The 24,966-nt window shown below is 33.2% G+C and overlaps 1 protein-coding gene and 1 long non-coding RNA gene across 5 annotated transcripts in view; one reads left to right on the forward strand and one right to left on the reverse strand.

Moving 5' to 3' along the window:
• Nucleotides 1-5,192, reverse strand: part of LOC134737597 (uncharacterized) — a 33,799-nt gene extending 28,607 nt beyond the window's left edge. The window contains exon 1 of the long non-coding RNA XR_010122628.1: nt 2,985-5,192. This is a non-coding gene — a long non-coding RNA (uncharacterized LOC134737597). The remainder of the gene's footprint in view (nt 1-2,984) is intronic.
• CNOT2 (CCR4-NOT transcription complex subunit 2) overlaps nt 1-24,966 on the forward strand; it is a 109,893-nt gene that overhangs the window by 78,927 nt on the left and 6,000 nt on the right. For all 4 annotated transcript variants that reach the window (XM_054445028.2, XM_063646500.1, XM_063646501.1 and 1 more), the window contains 11 exons: nt 5,432-5,579; nt 6,296-6,478; nt 8,779-8,858; nt 11,450-11,575; nt 13,403-13,527; nt 14,456-14,576; nt 14,677-14,833; nt 18,095-18,156; nt 18,246-18,295; nt 20,114-20,214; nt 22,192-22,336. In XM_054445028.2, the coding sequence (XP_054301003.1) occupies nt 5,432-5,579; nt 6,296-6,478; nt 8,779-8,858; nt 11,450-11,575; nt 13,403-13,527; nt 14,456-14,576; nt 14,677-14,833; nt 18,095-18,156; nt 18,246-18,295; nt 20,114-20,214; nt 22,192-22,336 (1,298 nt within the window). The remainder of the gene's footprint in view (nt 1-5,431; nt 5,580-6,295; nt 6,479-8,778; nt 8,859-11,449; nt 11,576-13,402; nt 13,528-14,455; nt 14,577-14,676; nt 14,834-18,094; nt 18,157-18,245; nt 18,296-20,113; nt 20,215-22,191; nt 22,337-24,966) is intronic.

Genomic DNA, 24,966 nt, shown 5'->3' on the forward strand with positions numbered 1-24,966 from the left:
CCATTGAACAGATACTAAATGCTTAGTAGTAAGTACAGAGTGCTCTAGGATTTCTTGCTCTTTTGAACAGATGTTTTATAGTTGGGCAAGATAGGACATATTTATATGTAAAATATTAAATAACAGCCTATGATGCTAACACATAGATTAAAAGATACCATGTGCAGAATGGTGTAGACAGACTTTCAGGGAGCAAATTCTGTCTATACCATTCTCCTTGAGGAGAACCAAAAAAAAAAAAGGTAAGCTATAGTGGTATGGAAAAGCTTCAAAAAGCAGGTAGGAATTAAAGTTGACAAATACTTATGGGTCCCTACCATACATGTTGTGCCATTCTAGATACTGCAGATGTGTGGTAGAAGAGATCATCCTCGTTTATGCCATCTCTGCATAGTGTACCTACTGCTATGGTGTTGCTGCATTATTTATTGCATGTCTTCGTTGCCTTTGTATCCTCTGTACCTTGCATATGACAAGCACTCAGTAAATCTTGAATGCATGATGAACAAGAGGCAGTCTCATATAATCTAGTAGGATAAGTACACAAATGATTTTACTATGTAGTAGAGTAAGAAGTTCAAGGTTATTTGGGTATTTCAGACGAGATAGGGTACGTTCAGGATGGTATGGCTGTAGACTATTTGGATATTTCAAAGGCAGGAGTAATCAAATATCTTGGAAAATGATTAGGAAAAGAATTTACTGATGAGATTATATTTGAGATTAGCATTGAACAGACTGTGAGTAAAGTTGTTTTAGCAGTGGGAATAACATCCACAGCATGGGATAGATTTAGGAATGGCCTACTTTATCAAGACAGGAGAATCCTGTTAGGCTGTTATATTGATTTCAGCAAGAAGTACAGTCTTCACATTTCTGAAAGATTTATTTCAAGATCATTGCTACTTTTCAAGTTCAAGAACACAGCTATAGAATAACATTTTCCACCATAAAACATCTTTTGTGTGTGTGTGAAAACCATCACTTCATTAGACTATCTTATTTTATCTTCACTTTTGGTACCACCTGTTGGCTTTCTTTTCATAGATATGTGACACACACACACACACACACACACACAGAGCTAATATTTATTGAATATCATTTACTGTGTATCAGATGTGATTTTAAGTATTTATGTGAATTAACTCATTTAACCTTCACAACAGCTCCATGAGACGTTAAGGAATTTGCTCAAGGTTACACAGATTGTAAGTAGTAGTAAGTAAGAGTAAGATGCCTGTTAAGGTTAGAAAACATCTTTGGGTCTTGACAGAATTTTAATACTCTAGAACAGTGGTTCTCAACCCTGACTGCACCCATGGAAACACCTGGGGAATTTTTAAAATTTCTTTGCCATGATTGCTCAAAATCACAATTGCTGGAGAGGAGACCCAGACATTAAAGTTCCCTGAATGATGCAAACATTATTAACTACCATTAAAAAATGGAAATGATATTGGTTGCAAAAAAGGCATTGAAATAGGAGTCAAGAAATTTAATCATTGTCTTTAATGCCTCATTACTTGTGATCTTGAGCAAGTCACTTAATGCCTAGTGTGAATTCTTTATCTGTAACCTACTTGGATAATCTCTGGAGTCTTTTCTATTCTAAAATACTTTGAATTTAATGAAGAAAATTGCATAAGGAAATAATTTTACAGGGATCGTTAACCAGCTAAGTGCAAGACAGGTTGAAGGTAAGAAGCCATTGAGATAAAGCACCATTTAGAACTGTTGTCGTTTTTAGTATGGGCATGCCAGTGAGTTCCTAGAGGAAGCTGGCTGCTTTGCAAATGGAAAAGGGGACACTTTAAGGCATCAGTTAAGGACTACTCTCTCCTGCCCCCATAAAGATTTTAGGGGACTTTATTTAAGTATGAATATTCAGGGATTTAGTTGCTATGATTTTATTTTTTTCATGTAACTTAATATTTTTTATTTCTAGCAAAAGATTGAATAAAGAATGACATATTTTGCCATAAGTGTTTAAGGGATGTGCTGTTAATCAGTTTGTGCAGTGGAAATAATTAATGGAATAATTTCTTAGATCATATTATTTAAGGGTTTCTGAAAAATGATCAATAAGGAATTTGACTAACACCCTGCCAGATAAGAGGTAGGAATCTATTTAGAATGTGTTTGTATAGTCCTCCTAATATTGTGTTGTTATTATCAATTGTTAGATTGAAAGAAAAATTTGACTCACAATTATAACCATTTAAACTTTTTTTAAAATTTGTTTTTATTCTTTGTAAAAAGGTGATAACCTTTTTTATAAGATGATTATAAGAAGGAAGTGAGAGGAAGTATTATAGTGCTTTGTTGATAAGTGCCCAATAAATTTTAATTTTACTGTCCTTCCAGTCACCTGCTCATATACAAGCTTATTTATACATATTTATATTTTTGCCTGTTTTAGTTTTTTTATGCCAAGAAAAACTCCTTGAGTTCTTCCCATTTTTCTTTTTTTTTTCTTTTTTTCAGCTGTATGTCCTATTCTTGGCATAATATTTTAGAGATGATTTTTCTGTGATTGTTTCTAATTACACTAGTGAGAGATTAGATTTTTTTCCCCTTGACCCTATTCAGTTGTGTTAGTTTGACTCAAGCAACTCAAAGTTAATGACTTAGTATATTTAGTTTCCAAAAAACAAATCTTTATATATACCTTTCCAGTGCCATTAATTCTTTATGTTTTAAAGAAATTCAGTTTTTAAAATAAATTTAAAGTAACAATTATTAAGTATTCAGGGGTTGATGATCCAATTTGAAGTGATGTATTCTTTTTTGATCTTTTTATACTACTTCGACAAATTAAACTTAGACTTTTTGAACTTATTAGCTGTTTTTCTGAAGATTAATTTTAGAAAGCTAAAATTAAACACTGAAAGTAAGTTACTTTATTCCATACGGTCTCTGTCCAGTTTTAGCACTAAAATCAATTCAAGGATGCCAATCCCTAGTTGACCAAATAGCCTTACCATTCTTGTTTTCTTCTCCAAATTTGTTTTTTTGCTGGTCAGATAACTTCCAATCTCTAAAATATTCCTGAAATTATAAATTTTTATGATACAGCATAGAATAATATGTATGTGGAGACTTGAAGGAGTCAAATCTCAATGAGCCTTTTGTAGGGCTTAACGATTGTTAAAAGGGGGCCAAAAGGGCACTAATTTTTGGAAAGTGTATGTTTATGGTGGTGAATTTGTAGAGAGGGTGAAAAGTAAAGGAAAAGTAAAACAAGAAGAAAGAAAACTGATAGGTATGAAGATGAGAGAGAAAGAAAATGAAAGAGAGCAAGACGTGGAGATTTAGAAAAAAGGTTGAGGGAAATGTATTCAAAAGGGAAAAAGAAAGCAGGGGGAAAATACATTAGAGGTGTTGAAATTAGTAGGCACTCACAGGGGTGCTAATCGAGAGTTCTGTTGGGCTCCTGTCGTGCTGCTATTAAAGAGCATTAGGAGCTAAGAGATCTAAATTCTAGTCCTAGTTCTTTGTGTTGCCATGGAGAAGTCAGTTAACTTACATGAAGCTCAGGTTCCTTACCTGTCTGTAAAATGGGAACATTGAACTAGGTGATCTTTAAGATCCCTTCCGGCTCTAAAATTGTTTGACATTATCTTGGTGGTCAGTAACTGTGAGAAACACATTCCTGAGGAAAATTTGCAGCTATAACTGACTTCAGGACAGCATGTTTAGGGAGGAGAATGTAAGCTCCCTGAGGGTAGGGGCCTTTTCTGTTGTGTTCACTGCCGTATCCCCAGCAGCTAGCACAATGTGTGTTACATAGTAGGCATTCATTAAATGTTTGTTGAAAGAATGATGTGAAAAGTATCATGTTGATGGTTTGTTAGGAGCACACCTAGAAAGCCTCAAAGAAAAATGGTATGCTTTAGGGAGGGAAAAGACAGATTTCTTCTGAAGAAATCTTAAGCAAGCTGATTTTTAATCCTTATTCTTCCTTATTTTGTCCCAGATTCAAAGAAAGTGGCTTCAGCTAGTGGCATTCTCATAGTCACAAAACTTATGGTGACTGTAGACATACATAAAAGTGTACATATAATCTAGGCCATTTCCCTTAAAATATCTTACAGAAAGGCAGAGCCAAGCTTGGGTCTCCATGGAACCTGAGTGAAAAGTATATACATAGAACATATTAGCTATATTGAATTAGATTGATTGGATTAAAATTCATTCAGTTGAGAGGCACAGTTAGGCTACAAGCTGAGATACAGGCTGCCAAATTTAAGATAACGATCAGTGAGATACTCGCTAACCACTCGTATCCCTAGGTTAGAAGGTGAAACGTTATTATGCCAAAGGATAAAATCACCTTAAATCCCCAGCACTGAAGTCATCTATTTACTGATTAGCTCTCACTCTATCTTATCACTTTTATTTAATCTCCAGTTCAGAATAAGTTTGGTTGATGAAGCAGACTAGAAATAGAAAGCACTAAAAAGTGTGGGTCAGGAAGATGGAGGAAAGGAGGAGGAATTCGTAGACAGATATGACAGTGTAAGTGATAGCTGTACTTCTTGACTTTGAAGCATAAAAGGGGAAAAAAAAAGTATGCTGTCTATGATAATTATCCTGGATTATTAAAAAATTTATAATTCCTATGATCTGAATAAAAACTCAGGAAATATACATTTTTTAAAAAAGTTTATCCACAGTGATTTTGTTTGTTTCATATCAGAATGATAAAACTCTTAGTAGTCTTTAAAAAAAAAAATAAACCTATTAGAATGTATAGTCCATCCCCACACCTAGCTCCAGGGGTACTAGATAAATACAAGGACATTATATTTTGACATCTTTTTAAATGTTTTAAAATTTTGTCTTTTATAGCTGTATCAGTTTGAGTTTTTTTAACAGTTGCTGGCATTTTATGTTGGGTTTGTAAAAATAGTAATGTTGAGAAATATGTATAAATAGTAAATTGGCTTTTTCTAAAATATATTTTTAAAGGATCACATAAAATTAAAGCTACTTCAGCAAAGCGGGGTTAAATGTCTTTCTGTATACATCAGTTGTGAATAAAGACATAAAAACACATGACTGCAAAATTTCATAATGGCCTATTTGTATATACACATGTATGTATATGCAAATAGGCCTTTAAGAAATTTTAGAGCAATATCCATTCATAATATTGTAACTTGTTAGTCATTGACATACTTTATAATGAAATCAAAATATGAAAATAGGAATATGAAAGAAATATCCATTCATAATACTAAATTTCAGACTAGAACATATTTTTTGTTAAAATCAGAGTTTATTTGGAGTGAATTGAATATATCCATTTAAAATTTGCGTACTATGTTAGGTCATTAAAAGTGTCTTAAATTGCCAACTCCAGAAGATGGATAACAATTTCATTCCTGATGGCAATGAATTTCCTTCTTCTGAATTTTTTTATTAGGTGCACTAGGCCTTCCAATGAGGGGAATGAGCAACAATACCCCTCAGTTAAATCGCAGCTTATCACAAGGCACTCAGTTACCGAGCCACGTCACGCCAACAACAGGGGTACCAACAATGTCACTTCACACGCCTCCATCTCCAAGCAGGTATTTATTGATGGACCAGAATATTTTTCAAAATGTATCTTGGTAGAGTAAACAAACTTTTAGTTTTTTAATAAGGTAATTAATTATTTGATTTTCTGGTTCAGTGCCTTTCACTGAGGAAGAAAATACCTATGCTCTTTTTATTTCAGTGCAAATTGTTAAGTACAGTACAAGTGGTTTTTATACTGCAGCTCGCATACTGGTTGTCAGTGGGGTGGATATCAAGGATTAATCATTTCCTGGGGAGCTTTTTCAAAAGGCACCTGTCTTCCTCAAAGGAATATGTGCAATTTAAAATTCCTCCCCAGATGATTGTGATCATTGCTCCCTCGCCACACATCCATTGCTCTAATGAGCATAAAGTAAAACAGATGACATAGACTATACATTTAGTATGCAGAGGATAGAACGATATGCCTTTGAAATGAAATTATTCTAAATATGTGTGTGAAATACATTTATATTTTATGTCACAGTCACACTAGTAGTTCTTTCATCTTAGATACCACCTTTTATCAGTTGCACTATAATTTGCCCTTTATTGTTTGTTTACTTTTTCTTTTCAAAGAGCTAGAATGACTAAAGAAATAATAAAAATTAGAACTGCAATTTGAAAGTATATTTGAGATTCTAGGGTTGGACCAATTGATTATTTATAGAGAATTTTAATGAGTGATTGTAGAGAGCTTATTTAGTATAATGGACTTCTTTTTCAGGGGTATTTTGCCTATGAATCCTAGGAATATGATGAACCACTCCCAGGTTGGTCAGGGCATTGGAATTCCTAGCAGGACAAATAGCATGAGCAGTTCAGGGTTAGGTAGCCCCAACAGAAGCTCGCCAAGCATAATATGTATGCCAAAGCAGCAGCCTTCTCGACAGCCTTTTACTGTGAACAGGTAAGATGTTTAATGATACTGTGTATAATTGTCTTTCTGGGTATACTCAAATTTGCCTTTTCATATTTTCACTTTGTTCTTGAGGTGTGGCTTCTCTCTAATAAATGTGTTTCATCATGCATTTATGTCCAAAGATTCTGTTACCCATCACAAAACAATACGTTTTCTTGAAAATCAGGTTGATTTTGGAAAGCACATTAAAACTTTTTGTTGTTGTCGTTGTTAGAAAAGGATTGTTCTTGGATTCGCCACCAGGAAAATTTTAGTTGATATGTCCTCTCTTTATAAAATAAGTTGATTACCTGTGTGGTAAGAGTTCTAGGTTTATGAATAGAACTGGAGACATGTTTGACTATTACTACTTTGCTTTAGTTATACTTTGAGTACCTTCTCAAGTAAGATTTGGTTTTGTGCATTGGAGACTTACCAGCCAAAGACTTTTTAAGATCACATCTATAGTATTTGAAAACCGTATCATGTTTAGGGATTCAAAACAAAAAGTTGGGTTTTTGTACTTTTTCCACTTCTCTTTGTACTGTCTGTTGCATATACTTTGCAAATTAGAGGAGTTACTCATTTTGTTAGGATTTTCAAGCTATTTGGGTAATTTGTATGAGAATTATGTCTGAAATATAACACATTCTTGCAAAAGTAGTATTTAAGCTTGATTGCCTACATGTATATATATGCATTTTTTAAATGGAGAAATGTAGGGGCAAAACTACCTTGATCTAGTTGTTATCATCATACCTATTTGATTCACTTTATTCTATCTAGTAAAATCTGAATTAAAATAGGTTTAGCATATTTACTGTTTAATCTTCATTCCATAAACTCCAGGTTTTGCTTTTATTTAGATATCTATAATTTTACTGCTCTTTTAAATTTTAAAAAAGTTATTTGTGAAGGGTTATCAAAATTCTCATCTCCTTGATAGCTTTCTAACCTTATATCGTTATCATAACTTTATCATATCTTTGTGCATTCTCATAGTATTGGGCATTGAATGTATATTTAAATTTTTACCTTTCCATATTTTTTCACATTTTGTTTTTAAAATACACTGCTTAAATTGTCAATGTAACATGGATCTCTAAAACCCTGCTTATTTCTACTATTGACAGATTGTACTTATTATAAATTGTTTTCATCTCTGAGCACTTATTCCATGTTTGATGGTACCTGTAATAGCATCAGCAATTCTAATATGCTATTAAACAAAAATTTCCATTAACTTTCTGTCTCTTCTCTAGAGTGTTTGTTGTTTTGTCAGCTGCATGTTTTATCAAAAAATTGTTTCACTTTAGGTTTATAGATTTAGTCAAAACCCAAAAAACCCTGTCATCTTCATACAGATTAACCCCGCTTACAACATTGATACACTAAGTGCCTTTTACCAGAAGAATATATGACGTTAAAGACATGTGGTTTCACTATAGAATCTGCATTAACAATTCCTAGTGACATTCTTAATTATTTGGCCTTGCTCTAAGTTCAGCCTTATTTTTTTTTTTCTTCACATGCTTAGTCTTGTACAAAAAAGGGAGGGAGGCATTTGTAACTATTTACGAAATACCAGTTGTGCGTTAATTTAAAGTTGGGGACACCGTAGACTGTGTTTTCTTTTAAGTATATGAAAGGTAAACTATATTTAGATAAGAATGATGTATTTTTGAGCACTGAATTCAATTTTAAAACGCACCATTCGATTCAGGTCACTACATATTTATTGAATGTCTATTATGTCTTCCTGAACACTAAAGGGCAGAGGACGCAGAGAGGAGTTTAACATGGGAGGAGTATGACATAAACTCCTCTGTCCATGAGGAGTTCATATTCTAGTTGGGAAGATGAATACTGTGTGAGAGAAGATCTATTATGAAAAGTAGTATTTGCAAGCTTTACCAGTAAAGAAGAAAAATGACTATTTAGCAAGAATAATCTTAACACTAACCTGCATATTTTTAAGGTTAGGTAATTCAGGTATCCAGGAAGTTGGCTCTTCAAGTACACAAAATGGTGCCCTGAATCTGTTTTCCTCAAGGTTCATATATAAATTTTTGAGTTTTCGTTTTTTAACTAATCTGCCTAAAATGTTCTGGTTCTCATTTGTTCATGGAAGGACTTTAGAGAAGTTTTCAAGTAAAGATAAAGAATAGATTCAGAAAAATAATATTAGTGTTGGTTTTGAAACATATTGTTATTTTATATGAAGAGACCAAAAATATACACTTTTGTTTTTCTTCATCTGAAAGTTAGTGTTCTTACTGTATATCTAAAACTATTTTCTATGTACCCAGTATGTCTGGATTTGGAATGAACAGGAATCAGGCATTTGGAATGAATAACTCCTTATCAAGTAACATTTTTAATGGAACAGGTAAGCTTATTCTGGAGCTAGTACCCTACAAAAAGTATGATAGATTTATGAAATATAAAGCAATTCAACATACTGGTCTTTAAATACGGTAGGATTTTTTATTATGTTAGATGGTAGATTTTAATTCAGTGAAAAATAGGAATAGGATTCAATACAGTGAATAGTTGAGAGAGATGTAAATTTTTTTTACTTGGCATGGTAACATAGTAATTTGGGTTATAACATCAAGATTATTTCCTTAACACCTGGAGAGAGCCTACACATTAACTTAGTTCGTATTTATGCCTCAAAATATTTTGCTTCATAGCTTTTACTGTCCTCAGCCCTGTCACTGTGAGAACTATAGCTTAGACTAGGTTGGGTGGTATGACATTCTGGCTATGGAGATCCAGATTGAAGAGAACCTTTAAAATTGTATGGAACACTTACATTTTTTCTTAATAGTTTTAATAATACTAATGTTGGCATTTAACCTTTATGAATTGTTGATCCAGTTTTATGTATAAAATTTAGTTACATGGAAAACCAACTCTGATTTTGACAGTAAAAAATTCCTTCAGTCTTTTGGTTTATTTCTTTGATCAACTGCTTCAGATAAAAGAGAACAGGAAGCTTTGTTGCTATTTTGCTTTAGGTTTTACCTTCTCCACCCTACAGACCCTTTCCTGAGAAAGGAAATAAAGGATGTTATGATCATAGGAGCAAAAATGAACAGCATTATTGGAGAGAATTAAATGTAAAGGAAGTGGAAGGTAAAAGAATGCTCACTGAAATGGAGCATTTGTAGAGGAGAGAGAAGATTTAATAAGGAAATGTCATTTGTAGCTATGAGCTTTTAATTTCTAAATGTTAATGTATGCTCAGCAGCATAGATTAATCACACAAGATTAAAAGCTTTGAAAAAAGATTCCAAATTTTAGCATTTGTAAGTGGTGGCTTGTGTTCAAGATGTAGTATGAAATACTATATTCCATTGTTTCTAAAATGTACATTTCTTCATAGTTTAATGTCTTTGAAATCAGGCTACATCTGCATATCATAGTTTAATTGTAGTTTTTTTCTAAATGTGACGTAAATTAACAGTAAAGATGTCTGACAGTGCCATCTTAGATTCTGCATTATGGTTTTATACAGTGCTATAAAACTTAAGAATTATTTTTTAAATTCTGTTTTAACTAAGTGTATTTTATGCTAGGAAAATTCCCAGTTCTTTCATAAAAATATAGATTGGGGGTTTATTAACTTTATTAGGTTAAAACACAGTCTCAAATAATATATGGCAAATTTAAATTCCATCTTGGAGGACCTAAAGATATGTATTAAAAGTTAATATATATTCAAAATGTATGACTAATTTATAATCAAAGAATTTGAGAAATTATAAATTGAAACAGGATATAAATTTTTAATTTCTATTGTCTTATTCAGTGGTAATTTTTTATTCAAAGTTCTTAAGCTGCAGAAATAAATTTATAAACTGCAGTTTTTGTAAACAGCAGATATGAATGATTTATCCTTTACCCTTGTAATTTGAAATTGTCAACTGTCTTTGAATGTTAATAAATTAATTGTGTCTATTGTTTTTCTGTCAACAAAGTAATCTTGAGATAACAGTTACTGTTTGAGATTCTTACAGTTGTGAAATGTGGAGAAAACTAAAAATTAATTGGGAAGTGGCAAAATAAATTGAAAATGGTAAAACAAAAATTAAAGAAAAGCTATAGCACAGACTAAAAGGACGGTAGAAAGTTTTCTTCAAAAATTAAGAACCCAAGGTTATAAGAATACTAAAAAGTTAAGAAATTGAGATGATTAAAATAGACAAAGTAGAGAAGTTGGGTTAAATTTTAATTTTTAAAGGAAGCCAGCTGATTATTTTAACTTAAAATGAACAAAAATACCTTTAATTTATTCTATATATATTTATTGAGCGCCTACTGTGTAATAGGTAATATAAACTTCTGGGCTTTGTATCATATTTCTATATTTCCTACCCATTTACCATATATGGGAACCCTACTGCCACCCTGTTGTACCCCACCCTCAAAATGCGCACATGCGCATGCACACACGTTTGTATATGAAAGCGGTCAATTACAGGTGGAAGTCCTCAGGGCTTTTGCTTCACTGCCTGTGCCTCAGCTATCTTTCTGCCCATTTGCAGGAGGCACTATCATTGTCACCATTTGTGTGTAACCGAAGCTTCAAGCATTCTAGATATAACCTCCATCTGAGCATAATGAAAAGACAAGTTATATCGTAACAATCTCCCTCTTGTTAGCTCACAAGCTATAATTTTAGGTTACCATCTTCCATGGGGGAAATATATGCTTTTTATTCTCTTTGTTACATCTCTAGGATTTGGGATTTCTATTATGCTGGTTGCATATTGCTTTGCTAAATTGTTCATAAAATTCTTTGACATGAAATCAATCTGCAAGTATGTTTTGAGCACCTACGTACACCTAGTACAGTGCTGTGCATTATTTAGGAAGAAGGCACAATCACTTTGAATTATATTATGGTTGGTTTTTATAATCTCTTAAAAATATTTGTAGAATCAATAACCAGTGTTCTTTCTTGTTATTTAGATGGAAGTGAAAATGTGACAGGATTGGACCTTTCAGATTTCCCAGCATTAGCAGACCGAAACAGAAGGGAAGGAAGTGGTAACCCAACTCCATTAATAAACCCCTTGGCTGGAAGAGCTCCTTATGGTAATTAAGCTTTTTAATGATGGCCAGTAGAAAGTTTCCATGGTATGTGCATGCACACATGCATTTACATGTACATATACATATGCTTGTGTGTTTACACATGTATGTTTGCATTTTCTAATCAGGTTAGTGTAATTTTTTCAGAATTGATATATTAGAAGTGATTTTTCTTCCCAGAATACCATGGTATCAAAGTTAAATGAGAAAACTTTGTACAAAAACCCAAGAGGAAGTCCTCATTGGTATGCAGAAGTTATTTTCTTCTGTTATCCCTGCCTTAGTTTACCTTAAGTGTTTTATTTTGTGGTCTGCCTTTTCTCTCCTTAATTGATCACACATTTTTTCAAAATAATATATTCCTGGTGATTAATAATGACTGACTATACATTGAAGATGTTTTTCTGGGCCAAGGTTTTTCTCAACCTCCACACTGTTGACATTTGGGCCAGGTAATTCTTTGTAGAGAGGAGATATGGTGGGCTATTGTGTTTTTATAGAATGTTAAGCAACATTCCTGGCCTTGGCCTACAAGATGCCAGTAGCATTCTCTGTTTCTAACCCCCATAGCCTCTATTGTGACAGACACAAATGTTTTCAGACATTGGCAGATGTCACCTGGGGAAAAAAATTGCCCCCTGTTGAAAACCATTGCTCATGGGTCATGTATAGCTTATGCAGACTCTTGGTCTCCATTAATGTCCTTCATCACCCTTTTTCACTGTCTCTAATAGATAAGAGATTTGGCTAATCAGGGATAAATGGAAATAAAGGAGGGGAAACATACGCAATAACATTGTAACAATGTAGATATGAAAATTCTGTGACAGCAATGTAGCTATACTATTTTTATCACATAGGTTTTTTCTTTTGGGAAAACCTGATAGAGACCAGTAACAAAACGGTGAATTTAAAAGAATCAGTTCATCCATTATTTTAAGATAGAATTAATATTTGATCACGTTTTCAACCAAGGATTTCTGTGCCATTCAGATATGAATACAAATAACAGTATATGAAGAAGGGAAAAATTTATTGTTTATATTCTAAAGTTTCCAAATTAGTCTCCCCAAAATAAAAAAAAAATGATCTGCCCTGGAAGTTGAGTACCTAGCTACTTCATTCTCAGTTCAGACTCTAATGTTTTTAACCTTTCCTCATAGGTCCATTTTTTCATCCCTTTAATCATTCCCGTTGCTCTCCTTGGACCATCTCTAGTTTCTCCATATCGTTCTTGAATTGTGGAGCCCCAAACTGGATATTGTTCTCCAATAAGGGCCCGACTAATGCCAAGTATAGTGGGAGGATTATTTCCCAGTTCTTGCATGTTTTACATCTGTAACATGGAGTCCAAGAAAATCTGAAATAATATGGAGTTGTTTTATAATTGATTGCAATTTGCTCACTCTGTAAGTCACTTTCAAGTAGAATACTGACATATTCTTTTAAATTTTATTTTGTTCATTTGTATTTGAGAGTTAACTGGTATTTATAATATCTAGTCAAATATTTAAAACAAGCTTTTAAACCAAAATTGTTAATAATTAATCCAATATCAAATTAAATTTTTAAGCACCTACGCATGACATTAGATGTACGGGATTACTGTTGATTTCCCTTGTATTATTTTGTATGTTGAGTTATTAATCAGTAAATGAAAATTTAGTTCTTCATTGTTACCCTGGATACTAATTTTTTGAAGTATGCTTTCATAGCATTAAAAAAAAAGAAACTTTTTGGTGTATTATCATGAGGAAAGTTAACTTTATAATCTGTAGCAAAATATCATAAATATCAATTGCAATTCTCTGGATTATTTTCATTACATAGTTGGAATGGTAACAAAACCAGCAAATGAACAATCCCAGGACTTCTCAATACACAATGAAGATTTTCCAGCATTACCAGGCTCCAGCTATAAAGATCCAACATCAAGTAATGATGACAGTAAATCTGTAAGTAACTGAGAAGTGTGTATGTGAGTGATGTAGTTTTTCCCTTCAGATTTCTCTTATATTAACAGTTACTTACTAAATACTATTACAAAACTGTTTTATCTTGATATCTGTAATAATCTAACTTCTGAAGAATGTGGAAAAGCTTTATAACTTAGAAGATAGCCTATTTTTTTCCTATTTCATATAGGTTTGCAAATTTCTGTTGAACTTCTCAGAGTTAATTTAGACTTTTATTGTAGTCCCTGTCAGCTGGATCCCATGAAGTTTGATAATATAGCCTTCTAAGGAGCTGTGTTTTTCTTGAGTAAGTTTTCTCCTTGAAGAATTTATACACATTTTTATACCTGTGTTGATTCAGCCAACTCAGCTTCTTCTTTCTGACTTAACAAATATGTTTATTTCTTCCACATTTCACTGAAAATAGCTTTTCTCTGTGTGTGATGGGAGTTTATATATTATTAAAATAATTGATAAAGAAGATTGGTAAGAATTAAAATAAGTACAAAGTTTTAAAGCTTATATGTCTAACTTATCTTTGAGGTAGCTTTAGTGATTTTAGGTAATATACTATATTTAGTTTCTCTTTTACATGAAAGCATTGAGGAGTGTAACTTCAAGTGTATCCCAAAGCATAAAGACCTGAGAAAGAGATAGATTTTTTTTTTTCTGTGACTGAAGATCTGAGATAAATAAGATATTTTCCCTTGATTTCTTTTTCTTTAAATACTCAAATGTGGATGATATAGGATTTATTTGTATACCATGGAACAATGATGGAAACAATTTTCTATAGAACTTGAAAAACAGGTAATAATTTACTACCAATTTAAATGTAATAAAGAATAAATAGCAAGGTATTAATATGTGAACTTGAATTTGTATACTTAACAAATTTTAATGTCACATTTAATTTTTTTCATGCTAGAATTTGAATACATCTGGCAAGACAACTTCAAGTACAGATGGACCCAAATTCCCTGGAGATAAAAGTTCAACAACACAAAATAATAACCAGCAGAAAAAAGGGATCCAGGTGTTACCTGATGGTGGGACTCTAGAAATCTATGTCAAAGATATTATAGAATGCTTTTTTTTTTTTTTTTTAACTTTTTCTTGAAAATAAAAGCAACTGTTTTTCCTACCCAGGTCGGGTTACTAACATTCCTCAAGGGATGGTGACGGACCAGTTTGGAATGATTGGCCTGTTAACATTTATCAGGGCAGCAGAGACAGACCCAGGAATGGTACATCTTGCATTAGGAAGTGACTTAACAACATTAGGCCTCAATCTGAACTCTCCTGAGTAAGTTTTTTCTGTTTTTCCATGTCTGTATATAATACCTCTTCAGACTTCCAGTTTTTAATATCATGTCATCAAATTATCTCACCTACTGCTACTCATTGTAATCTGCTGATTCTCTGGGTCATTCCCATTCATGTTAGCTCTTAGATCACTGTCACTCTGCAGTATTCCTTTTATAATTTGGCATTTTATGTGTGTGTGTGTATGTGTGCACGTGCATGTATATATGTGTGTGTGTGTGTATGTATATATGTGTGTGTGTGTGTGTATATATTTATACACACACACCTTCCAGCATCCTGAAATCTCAGCTCCTTGAATTTCTATCCTCCAGGAATTTTTGTCCTGTAGTATACTTCAGCCATTCCTTTAGTTATCCCTTTGACCTAGTCATTGTTAGTAACTGCAGTCTCTCAATTTTAAAATCTGAGCTCGCATGCTTTCCAACTTCCACTTTCTATTTTCTATTTCTCTTCTGTGATTCCTGTAATCATTTCACTCCATTGGGACCTTCAATCTATTGATTCTTCGGTATTTTAACTGTTCTTCCAGATCCCCGTCTCTCTTCCCCTGTGATCAACTCCCTTCTTACCCATGAAATTCTGTGGTCAGTCATAATTGTTTATTTACATATCCCATGACTACTTTGCCATTTTCTCATGTTGTTATACTTGCATGGCCAAAGCTACAGTACCGATTCTTTCTGCCTATTTCATTCCTGACCTGTGCTACTGAGCTCTGCTAGAGAAAAACACATGATATCACTGCCTGGTCTTCCTTTATTTTCATGCCCAGGAGCCTCAAAAGTAGGCTCTTAATTCTACCATTGATAATTATACCTTGCATGCTTAGTCCATTTACTCTTTTGCTCTCTTATGCAACTATCGTACACTTCTGCATGCCCCTAATACCTTTTCTCCTTATTCTTACTATCAAATGATGATCTTGCTTTTCACTTTTACTGTACTAAGAAAGATGGAAGCAATTAGAAGAGCACATTTAGCACAGTCTAGCCAACAAATCTGACTACCTACAGCCACCTACACCTACGTTATTCTTGTTTTCCACCCTATTACCATAATTGACCCATGCGTTCTACTTACAACAGATTTTCACACTTTGTTGGGTCATTTTCATCAACATAGAAATACATTTTTACTTCTCTCATTTTAGAAGAAAATCTTCCTTTGATCTAACCTCCTCTGTAAGTTACTTTCCCATTTCTTTATTTCCCTTTGAAGCGAAACTTTTCAAAGAGTCATCTTCATTTCTCCAACTTGCTCTTCTCCCATTCTCTGGTAAGTCCATTTCAGTCAGGATTTTGTCCCTGCCACTTCACTAAAGCTGCTTTTATAAAGGTCACCAAATGACCTTCATGTTATTAAATTCAGTGGTCACTTGGAGGAACTCTTGCTCCTTGATACATATTCTTGTACTTGAATTTGAGAGCACCATTTTTACCTCATCTTCACTGGTTGGTCTTTTTCAGTTTCCTTTGCTGGTACCTCCTCCTTTTCTTCTTGACCTCTGTGTCATTCCTCTTCTCTGCATTTACATCCTTGATGATCTTTTCTAGTCTTATTGTTTTAAATACCATATATATTGAGGAATCCCAAACATATGTTTCCATTCCACACTTCTGAGTTTGAGATTTCTACATTCAATTGCCAATTAAATATTTCTTGAATGATCACCCCCTAACTTATTCTGTCTACAGCCTTTCCAATCTCAGTTAGTGGTAACTCTGTACTTCCAGAAACTTGACATTATTCTTAACTCCTCTTAATCAGGCTTTTCCCAAAATATATACAGAATCTAACCAAAGCTCACTACTTTTAACTGCTACCACCCTTGTTTGAATCATTCTCTCTTGCCTGAATACTCCATTAGCCAGTCACTGGGGGTCCCTGATTGTCCTTATACCCCTTCCCATACAATCTCTTCATATAACAGCCAAGACAATCCTTTTTTAATAAATTACTCCTCTGCTCAACACCCAGTAAATGTTTGTGGTTTCATTATGATTAAAAACCCCCAAATCTTTTTTTTTTTTTTTTTTTTTTTTTTTTTTGAGACAGAGTCTTGCCCTTGTTGCCCAGGCTGGAGTGCAGTGATGCAATCTCGGGTCATTACAACCTCCGCCTCCCAGGTCCAAGCGATTCTCCTGAGTAGCTGGGATTGCAGGCATGTGCCACCATGCCCAGCTAATTTTTGTATTTTTAGTAGAGACGGGATTTCACCATGTTGGCCAGGTTGGTCTCGAACTCCTCACTTCAAGTGGTCTGCCCACCTTGGCCTTCCAAAGTGTTGGAATTACAGGTGTGAACCACCGAGCCTGACCAGAAACCCCAAATCTTTACAGGCCTACAAGGTCTTACATAATTATTGTTTGTCCCCTAACCCCACCTCAACAGCTTTTCCCTTTGTTCACTGTATTCCAGCTTCACTGGCCACCTTGTTATATCTCAGACGTGTCAGTCATGTCCCTGCCTTAGTTGCTCTAGCAGTTCCCTCAGACTAGAAGAGTCTTCTGCCAGATAATTAATATGACTATGTCCCTTGTAGCCTTCAAATATTCAGATCTGACCACCTTAATGAAACCTAACTGACCACCCTACTTAATAATTATGCATCCAGTCTCCCCTCCCAGTTCCCCTCTAACATGGGCCATTGTTTATTTATTTATTCTGTTAATTGATTTTGTCTGCCTCCCTGCAATCCACCATCCTCAACCAGAAAGTAAGTTTCATGTTGTCAGTGATCTTGTTTTGTTCACTGATGGGTCGTAAGCTCCTAGAACAGTGCCAGGCATATAATAGGCACTCAGTAAATATTTGATGAATTTAAAATTTTGCAAATAGTTACTCAGTTTTCTTCTTGCCACATAAATAAATGGGAAACTTATTTAAAATTTATTTAAAATTTAATTTAAATTGGGAGCATGGTATTGAAGAATTTAAAGCATCTTGAGTTGAAATCAAGTAAAAGTAGAAAATTTTTAATCATATGTTTTGTATATTGTGATATGTTGTGTTATTTATACTGTATTGCAAGAATACTGAGGGGAGGAGTCCTATCATATTTTACAGACACACACACACACACACAATCTTCATTTGCTTCTGTATAAGCCAGTAAACCCAAGTAAGGGAATTAGAAGTAAAGGTGGTCATTTTACATTTGGAGTCTTTGTTTTTCCTGAAATAAAATTAGAAATCTGTTTTTCTGGTTTTCAAAATGTTTTCTTTTCTCCTTATTCAGAAATCTCTACCCCAAATTTGCGTCACCCTGGGCATCTTCACCTTGTCGACCTCAAGACATAGGTAGGAGAATCTATTTGTGTTTAGACCTTTTAAAAAGAAATTTACAACTGAGAATCAGTTAATAAGGCTTTTTTCATTTTATTATCCAGACTTCCATGTTCCATCTGAGTACTTAACGAACATTCACATTAGGGATAAGGTGAGTGTAGTTTATTATTCTACTCAGTCAGCATGAATTTATCTATTTTTCACATGTTTTTCAGTTCAGGCAGCATATTATTTTTGAAATAATTAGTAATGGTCTCAGGGATATGCTTTCATATGTCCATGTTAACTTGTTAAGTGCTAAATGTTAGGACTGGTAAAAAATAAAAATTCTTATATTTAACAACAGGTTACAACCATAACCGCAGTTGATGGGAATAAACTAGATTGGAACATTTGATAAATTTCCTTCTGATAATCTTATTTTATGACCTTACCAGTAAAAAGATTTTCTTTACAAGTATTACAGATACAGTGTTTTTAATGAGATGGTCTGTATCTTTAAAAACTATTTATGACCTTTGACTTTTCTCTGTATTTTTTCATTTCCATTTTTTAAATCACCTAAAATTCTAATTCTAAAGTAATTATTAACAACAGATTACAGCTTAATCTCTCTTTTTTCAATCTAAGAAAGAAAATGGTGGCACTTTTTGCTTTAGAAGAACTGAGAATTTGTTTCTATTACCAAAAAATATTCACAATGATATCTAAATTTTAGCCTTGGGAAACTACAATTTAGTGAAAAAATATTTTTTTTATATATATTTGTGTATAAATATCTATGTGTATGTGTATATATACAACAGCATTCTGAGTGTGCCTTACAGTTCTGTGGTCAAGTGGATGTTGATGTTGTGGACAGGCAAGTAAAGGGATACCTTTCTCAGTGTCTTCTAATACTTGAGTAGAAGGAAGGCAAGAAGTACGAGATGGAGAGGTCTCCTATTTTCTATTTGCAGATCGTGTGATTTGCTCCCACCTCCACTATAGAGCTTTTTTGCTCCAATTACTGAAGTGTTCCAGAACCTTCTCTTATTGCCAATTTGCGAAATACTAATTTAGGAGAATTTGTCACATTGGGGCTGCCGCCTGAATAGGGATAACATGAATGGAGAGAAAAATTACATTCAGAGAATGTGTAATAACCAAATAAGTATTTCGATATAGGATCAAATGACGAGATAAAAATGTTGTTTTGGGACACTTTTAAGGTTTATTTAAATGTGAAAATTTGAGACTGTTGAACCTATGTTTTACATTTTGGTAGGCAGTTATGTTTCTACCTTGGGGAGAGAAATGTAAAGCAGTCATCTTTCAGGCATCTATTTAAACAAACTAAAAAGCCATTTCTTTATGATTTTTGTATTCATCATCTGTGATTTGCTGAAAACATACAACTGACTTGTGAATCATTGTCAGATATAGATTCAGTTTAACATTTTTTATAAGCCATCTGTATATTTGGCACTCTACAAGGTGCTTTCATTTACCTTCACTCATTTTATTTACTTTCTTAGTAACCCTCATAGGTGTCATTGTCCACATTTGACAAGTAAAGCTAAAACATGTTAAATAACTAGGACACGGTCATATTAATGAGTAATAAAACCAGGACTTGAATACAAGTTCTAGATCTCTGAGCACAGTGCTATTGTTAGGATCGTTTCCCCATTGGGTATTAAATCCTTTTAGTGGATCTTGCTTGGAAGTTTTTATTGAGCTTTTCTTCCAATCAGCATATCAAATAGATGTATCAGAAATAATTGTTTAAATGACTTCAGTCATTTAAATGAGGAAATTCCCTTTTAGAATCGTAACTACCTATCTGTGTAATCATGTAATAACAGTTATCTACTACAAAGTGGGGAGTTTCTGTTTCTCTCTCCATTTTTACTTTAGTAGTAGCAACTATATATTAGGATTTGCAGATTTGTTTTATATTTCAGAATAAGTTATTTTTCTTTTTCAGCTGGCTGCAATAAAACTTGGCCGATATGGTGAAGACCTTCTTTTCTATCTCTATTACATGAACGGAGGAGACGTATTACAACTTTTAGCTGCAGTGGAGCTGTATGTTCAAAGTATTTTAATCACTTTTGTATTATAGTGGATCTTGACTATGCTGAAAACATCTTTCTTTAAGTGATGATGGCTATCTTTAAATGGAACTATTTCTCCATCAAGAAATTTATTTTTACATTATCCAAGTGAATTTAATTTAGATTAAAACCGTATCTTAACCATGGCTTCATAATCTATATACATAAAAAGAATTTCAAACTTAATGCTGAAGCTGGGTGCAGTGGTTCACATTTGTAATCCCAGCACTTTGGGAGGCTGAGGTGGACAGATCACTTGAGGCCAGAAGTTAGGGACAGCCTGGGCAACATAGCAAACTATATTTCTACAAAAAATAAAGAAAAATATTAGCTAGGTGTGGTGGCACAAATCTATATAGTCCTAGCTACTTGGGAGGCTACAGCAGGAGGATCGCTTGAGCCCAGGAGTTTGAGGTTTCAGTGAGCTATGATTGTGCCATTGCACTCTAGTGTGGCTGACAGTGCAAGACCCTGTCTCTAAAAATAATTAATAAATGCCAGATTTGTAAGAAGACAGAATTGACATAACTCATGGATTTGGTGAATCTAATTTTTGTAAATATGTGAATTATATGATATTCATGACTGTGGTTTTTATTCCTTGTGGAACCATATGTATAAATAATTAGATACTGAATTTCATCATTTCATAAACATTATTACTTATAAGCAAGGCACTGTGCATGTTTGTTGTATGTTTTGAAGTGCTGATTAAAGTCCACATTTTCATTATCAGCAGTCTATTGGCCAATTTAAACAAATATTAATGTAAAGAAATTGGTTCATTGATTTTTTTTTCCCTGAGCAGTTCTGTATTTACCTGATGCTCTAAAATTAAGTTTTCTGTCGTTACTCAAATGTACAGTTGGCAACACATTTTGTTATCAATAGACAATTATATTTATCATGTTTACTATAGAGTAAATTATTAGTAATTATTTATGACCTTATGATTGGGAGACCTTTTCACAAATTTAAGTATTTCATAACATTTCTAATAACATTTCTATAAATGGCTTTGAATCAAATAGTTTAAAGTATAAAATTCACTATGTTGATAATGAATTGTTCCGTTTCATTTCACAACTTGAGAGGATTTTCCCTTATGTTTTCCCTTCATTTTTGTGAGAATAGAGATTATTACCTGTTGTTCCTTTTAATTGTTCATAAGTAAATAAATACATTCAGACACTCATTCATCTATCACTGGCAGTTCTGTTTTCGTATTTTATTTATGTCTTAAAAACTACCTCATGACGTTGGTAGGAAAGCATTTCTTTACATAGAGGTTTCTTTTGTGGGACATTACCTCCTCTGGATGTTACTTCCTCAGTTTACAAGTAGTGTAAATTCTCATCGATTCTTTTATGAATTGTAATGGATTTTCTCTTAGCTTTTGAGAATTTAGAATCTGAAATTTGAATAAAAAATAAATATATTCAGTATAATTTTTCAAAATGCTCCATTTTCAAGATACTTAAAAAATTATGTGGAATTTACATAATTAATTCAAATACACTTTGTATTTAGTTCCTTATCAAATAATGCAAATAGTTGGAGATACCTCAATTTCTTTTGAGTGTTAAGAAGAGCAAGAGAGAAGTGAAGTTTTTGTAACACATTGTGTCTTTATTTGGTCTGCCTATGTTTTTATCACATTGCTTATAAAACTTTTTAAATCCTTGTTTGTATAAAAAGTTTCTTTAGTTAAATAAAAGTGTGTGTACTAATTAGTGTGCCTTCTGGACAAATTAAGAAATAATTTTTCTATATTTATTTCAATACGGTTGTATTTAATAACTTACAATAAATGAGTAGGAAGCATTCATATTTATTTTATGTGTAATTTTTTTTTTTTTTTTTCCTGAGGAAAGCTTTACAAAATGTAGAACATGTTTGATGTAAGCCACAGGAAAAAGTTAATTATCTTTTCTTTTAAAAATTGAAGTTTTAACCGTGATTGGAGATACCACAAAGAAGAACGAGTATGGATTACCAGGGCACCAGGCATGGAGCCAACAATGAAAACCAATACCTATGAGAGGGGAACATATTACTTCTTTGACTGTCTTAACTGGAGGAAAGTAGCTAAGGTATATTTTTTTCCATGTGCAAATGTATACATCTAAACTTGAAAAAAGAAGTGTCCTCTTTTATCTGTTTATAAGTACCAATACATCCAATTCCAGTAATGTGCCACATATTTGCCAACTCTTTCGTTCCATCTCCTTGGCTTGACACTCTTAGAAGAGTGTCCCAAACAATTGGTTTCACTGATAGTTACGTTACTGAATTTGGTAAGAGATTTTGTAATTTTGCATAAGCCTTGGTAACATTTGAAATATTTTTTGTGTCTACTGCTTTGTAAAATAAAGATACTCTCTTGCAACCCCAGTCATATATTTTTATATTTTTGTAACTTTAAGCAAGGATGAGATTTTTCTAAAAGCAGTATATAAACAGGCTTTTTACACTTGGACTAGTTGCAGGAAATACATCTGAATGTTTATTTGCAAGTAATTTTAAGAAAGAAAATTACAGGCATTAACCATGACTATTTCTGTGACTATTTTGCTAAATATTGGGGAGAAATCGGCTATGGAGAAATGTTGATTATTTTATTTTGGTTTTGCAACTTTTCCTCACTTAAACGCCTTTCTAACTGTCCCATGTGCAAAATTTTCATCAGTGTCAATGCATATTTCATACTTGTGTTTAGTACCTTGTGTTTATTTAGTCTGCGTAGTAGAGAATATAACCCACATTATCTGATTTCACAACTCCATGATTTTTCTGATATATTTTCCATCAATGATTCTAGGATTATAAATTAAAGAGTTAAATTTGTTTGTTTTAAATAAATTTAAACAGTAGAAAAATGTTTCTGACAGTTCTTTGGACAATTTTTTAGTTGTCAGTTTGTTTTTTTGTTTGTTTGTAGTTTTGAATCTGCTTTACTAACATGATTATTTAAAAAGGTAAAACATTTTAAGAAGACAATGTAAAATGCCTACCAGATATTTATCACAAAAATTTTTACATCCCAAAATTTCGTATACAACTCAAAAAAAGGCTGGGCGCTGTGGCTCACACCTGTAATCCCAGCACTTTGGGAGGCTGAGGCGGGTGGATCATGAGGTCAGGAGATCAAGACCATCCTGGCTAACAGAGAAACCCCGTTTCTACTGAAAATAAAAAAAAAAAATTAGCTGGGCGTGGTGGAGGGTTCCTGTAGTCCCAGCTACTCGGGAGGCTGAGGCAGGAGAATGGCGTGAACCTGGGAGGCAGAGCTTGCAGTGAGCCGAGATCGCGCCACTGCACTCCAGCCTGGGCGACAGAGCGAGACTCCGTCTCGAAAAAAAAAACAAAAACAGATGTCCCCTAACAGACAACACCAAATAAGATCCACATAAGAAATTAAATCTTTTTTTTTTTTTTTAGATGTTTCTCAGTGGTAAATGTCTTTACCTCTCAGACCAAGTCCACATACTGTATTTTGTATTTGATTTATTTTAACAGTTCCAATTTATGTGACTATTGTGTTTTCAGAAGGCATATTTATGAGTTAACCTTCTAGTTAAATAATCACATTAATTAAAAATAGTGCTTGAGCTATTGTATATGTTACCTGCTTTTTAAGATATGTAGTATATAGTAGAAAGCTATAGCCTTTGTATCGTGAATTTGAATTTAACTCCTGTTGCTGTTATTTATGCTTTGACCTTCTACAATTTTCTTTTTCATGCCTGTTTCCTCTTTTGTAAAATTGAGGTGAGATTTTCCTCTAAGTTTTTATGAAGATTAAATGAGATTTCATATATGTTTATATACACACACACATGCTGAGTACAGTGCTTGGCACATGTTGGGTATTTGATACATGGTGGTAGTTGTACTAGTTTACTGCTATTGTTTTTATCATCGTTACTATAGCTACTGTTTTTGCAAGGATGAAAAAATTAGAGCTGATTGTTAATTAGGTTAGGTCATTGGTTCTCAATTCTTGTATCAGAATTACCTGGAAAACTTGTTAAAACACAAATTTCTGGACCATACCTCCATCGTTTATGATTTAGTGAGTCTGTGGGTGGGGCCTGAGAATTGCATTTCTAACAAGCTCCTAAGTGACGGCAGTGATGACATGCTGGTCTTGGTCCAGAACTATGTTTAAAGAACCTGTGGATTAGGTGATGCTACAGGAGTCAAAAACATCTTTGGAAGAAGAAAAAAATTTTATTAGGAAAGAACTGAAGTTTTCTCCATTCAATTTGAACATTTTTGCTCAATATTATTGTAAATTATTCCTAACTTACATATGTAAAAAGGGGTGGATATTTTCAGTAAACAGCTACATAATTTTAGTTAAATTTTAGTTAGATACATGTATGAAGAAATCAACTTGTGAGAAAATCAGCTTTCCAGAATTAAGTTCTCCTCATGAAGTTAAATATTTAGAAAACAATGTTAACATTAATGTAGGACTCCTTTAATTTCCAGCAAAAGCAATACCTCAATCAGGTAAATGTCATTTTAAAGAAAATTGTATCTATTTAAATATGGATTTACATATTTTATATATATTATATATAAAACATAATTTAGCTCAGTTTTATCTATCTCATGTACAGTTAAGCTTTTGTCTTTATCTTTAAATTTTTTAACTGTGATGTGAAAAATGTGAGAAATAATATCATTAAGTTACTCCCTCAGAAATCTCAAGGTA

Source organism: Pongo pygmaeus, chromosome 10 (assembly GCF_028885625.2).
Source record: "Pongo pygmaeus isolate AG05252 chromosome 10, NHGRI_mPonPyg2-v2.0_pri, whole genome shotgun sequence".
In the NCBI taxonomy this organism is placed as follows: Eukaryota; Metazoa; Chordata; class Mammalia; order Primates; family Hominidae; genus Pongo; species Pongo pygmaeus.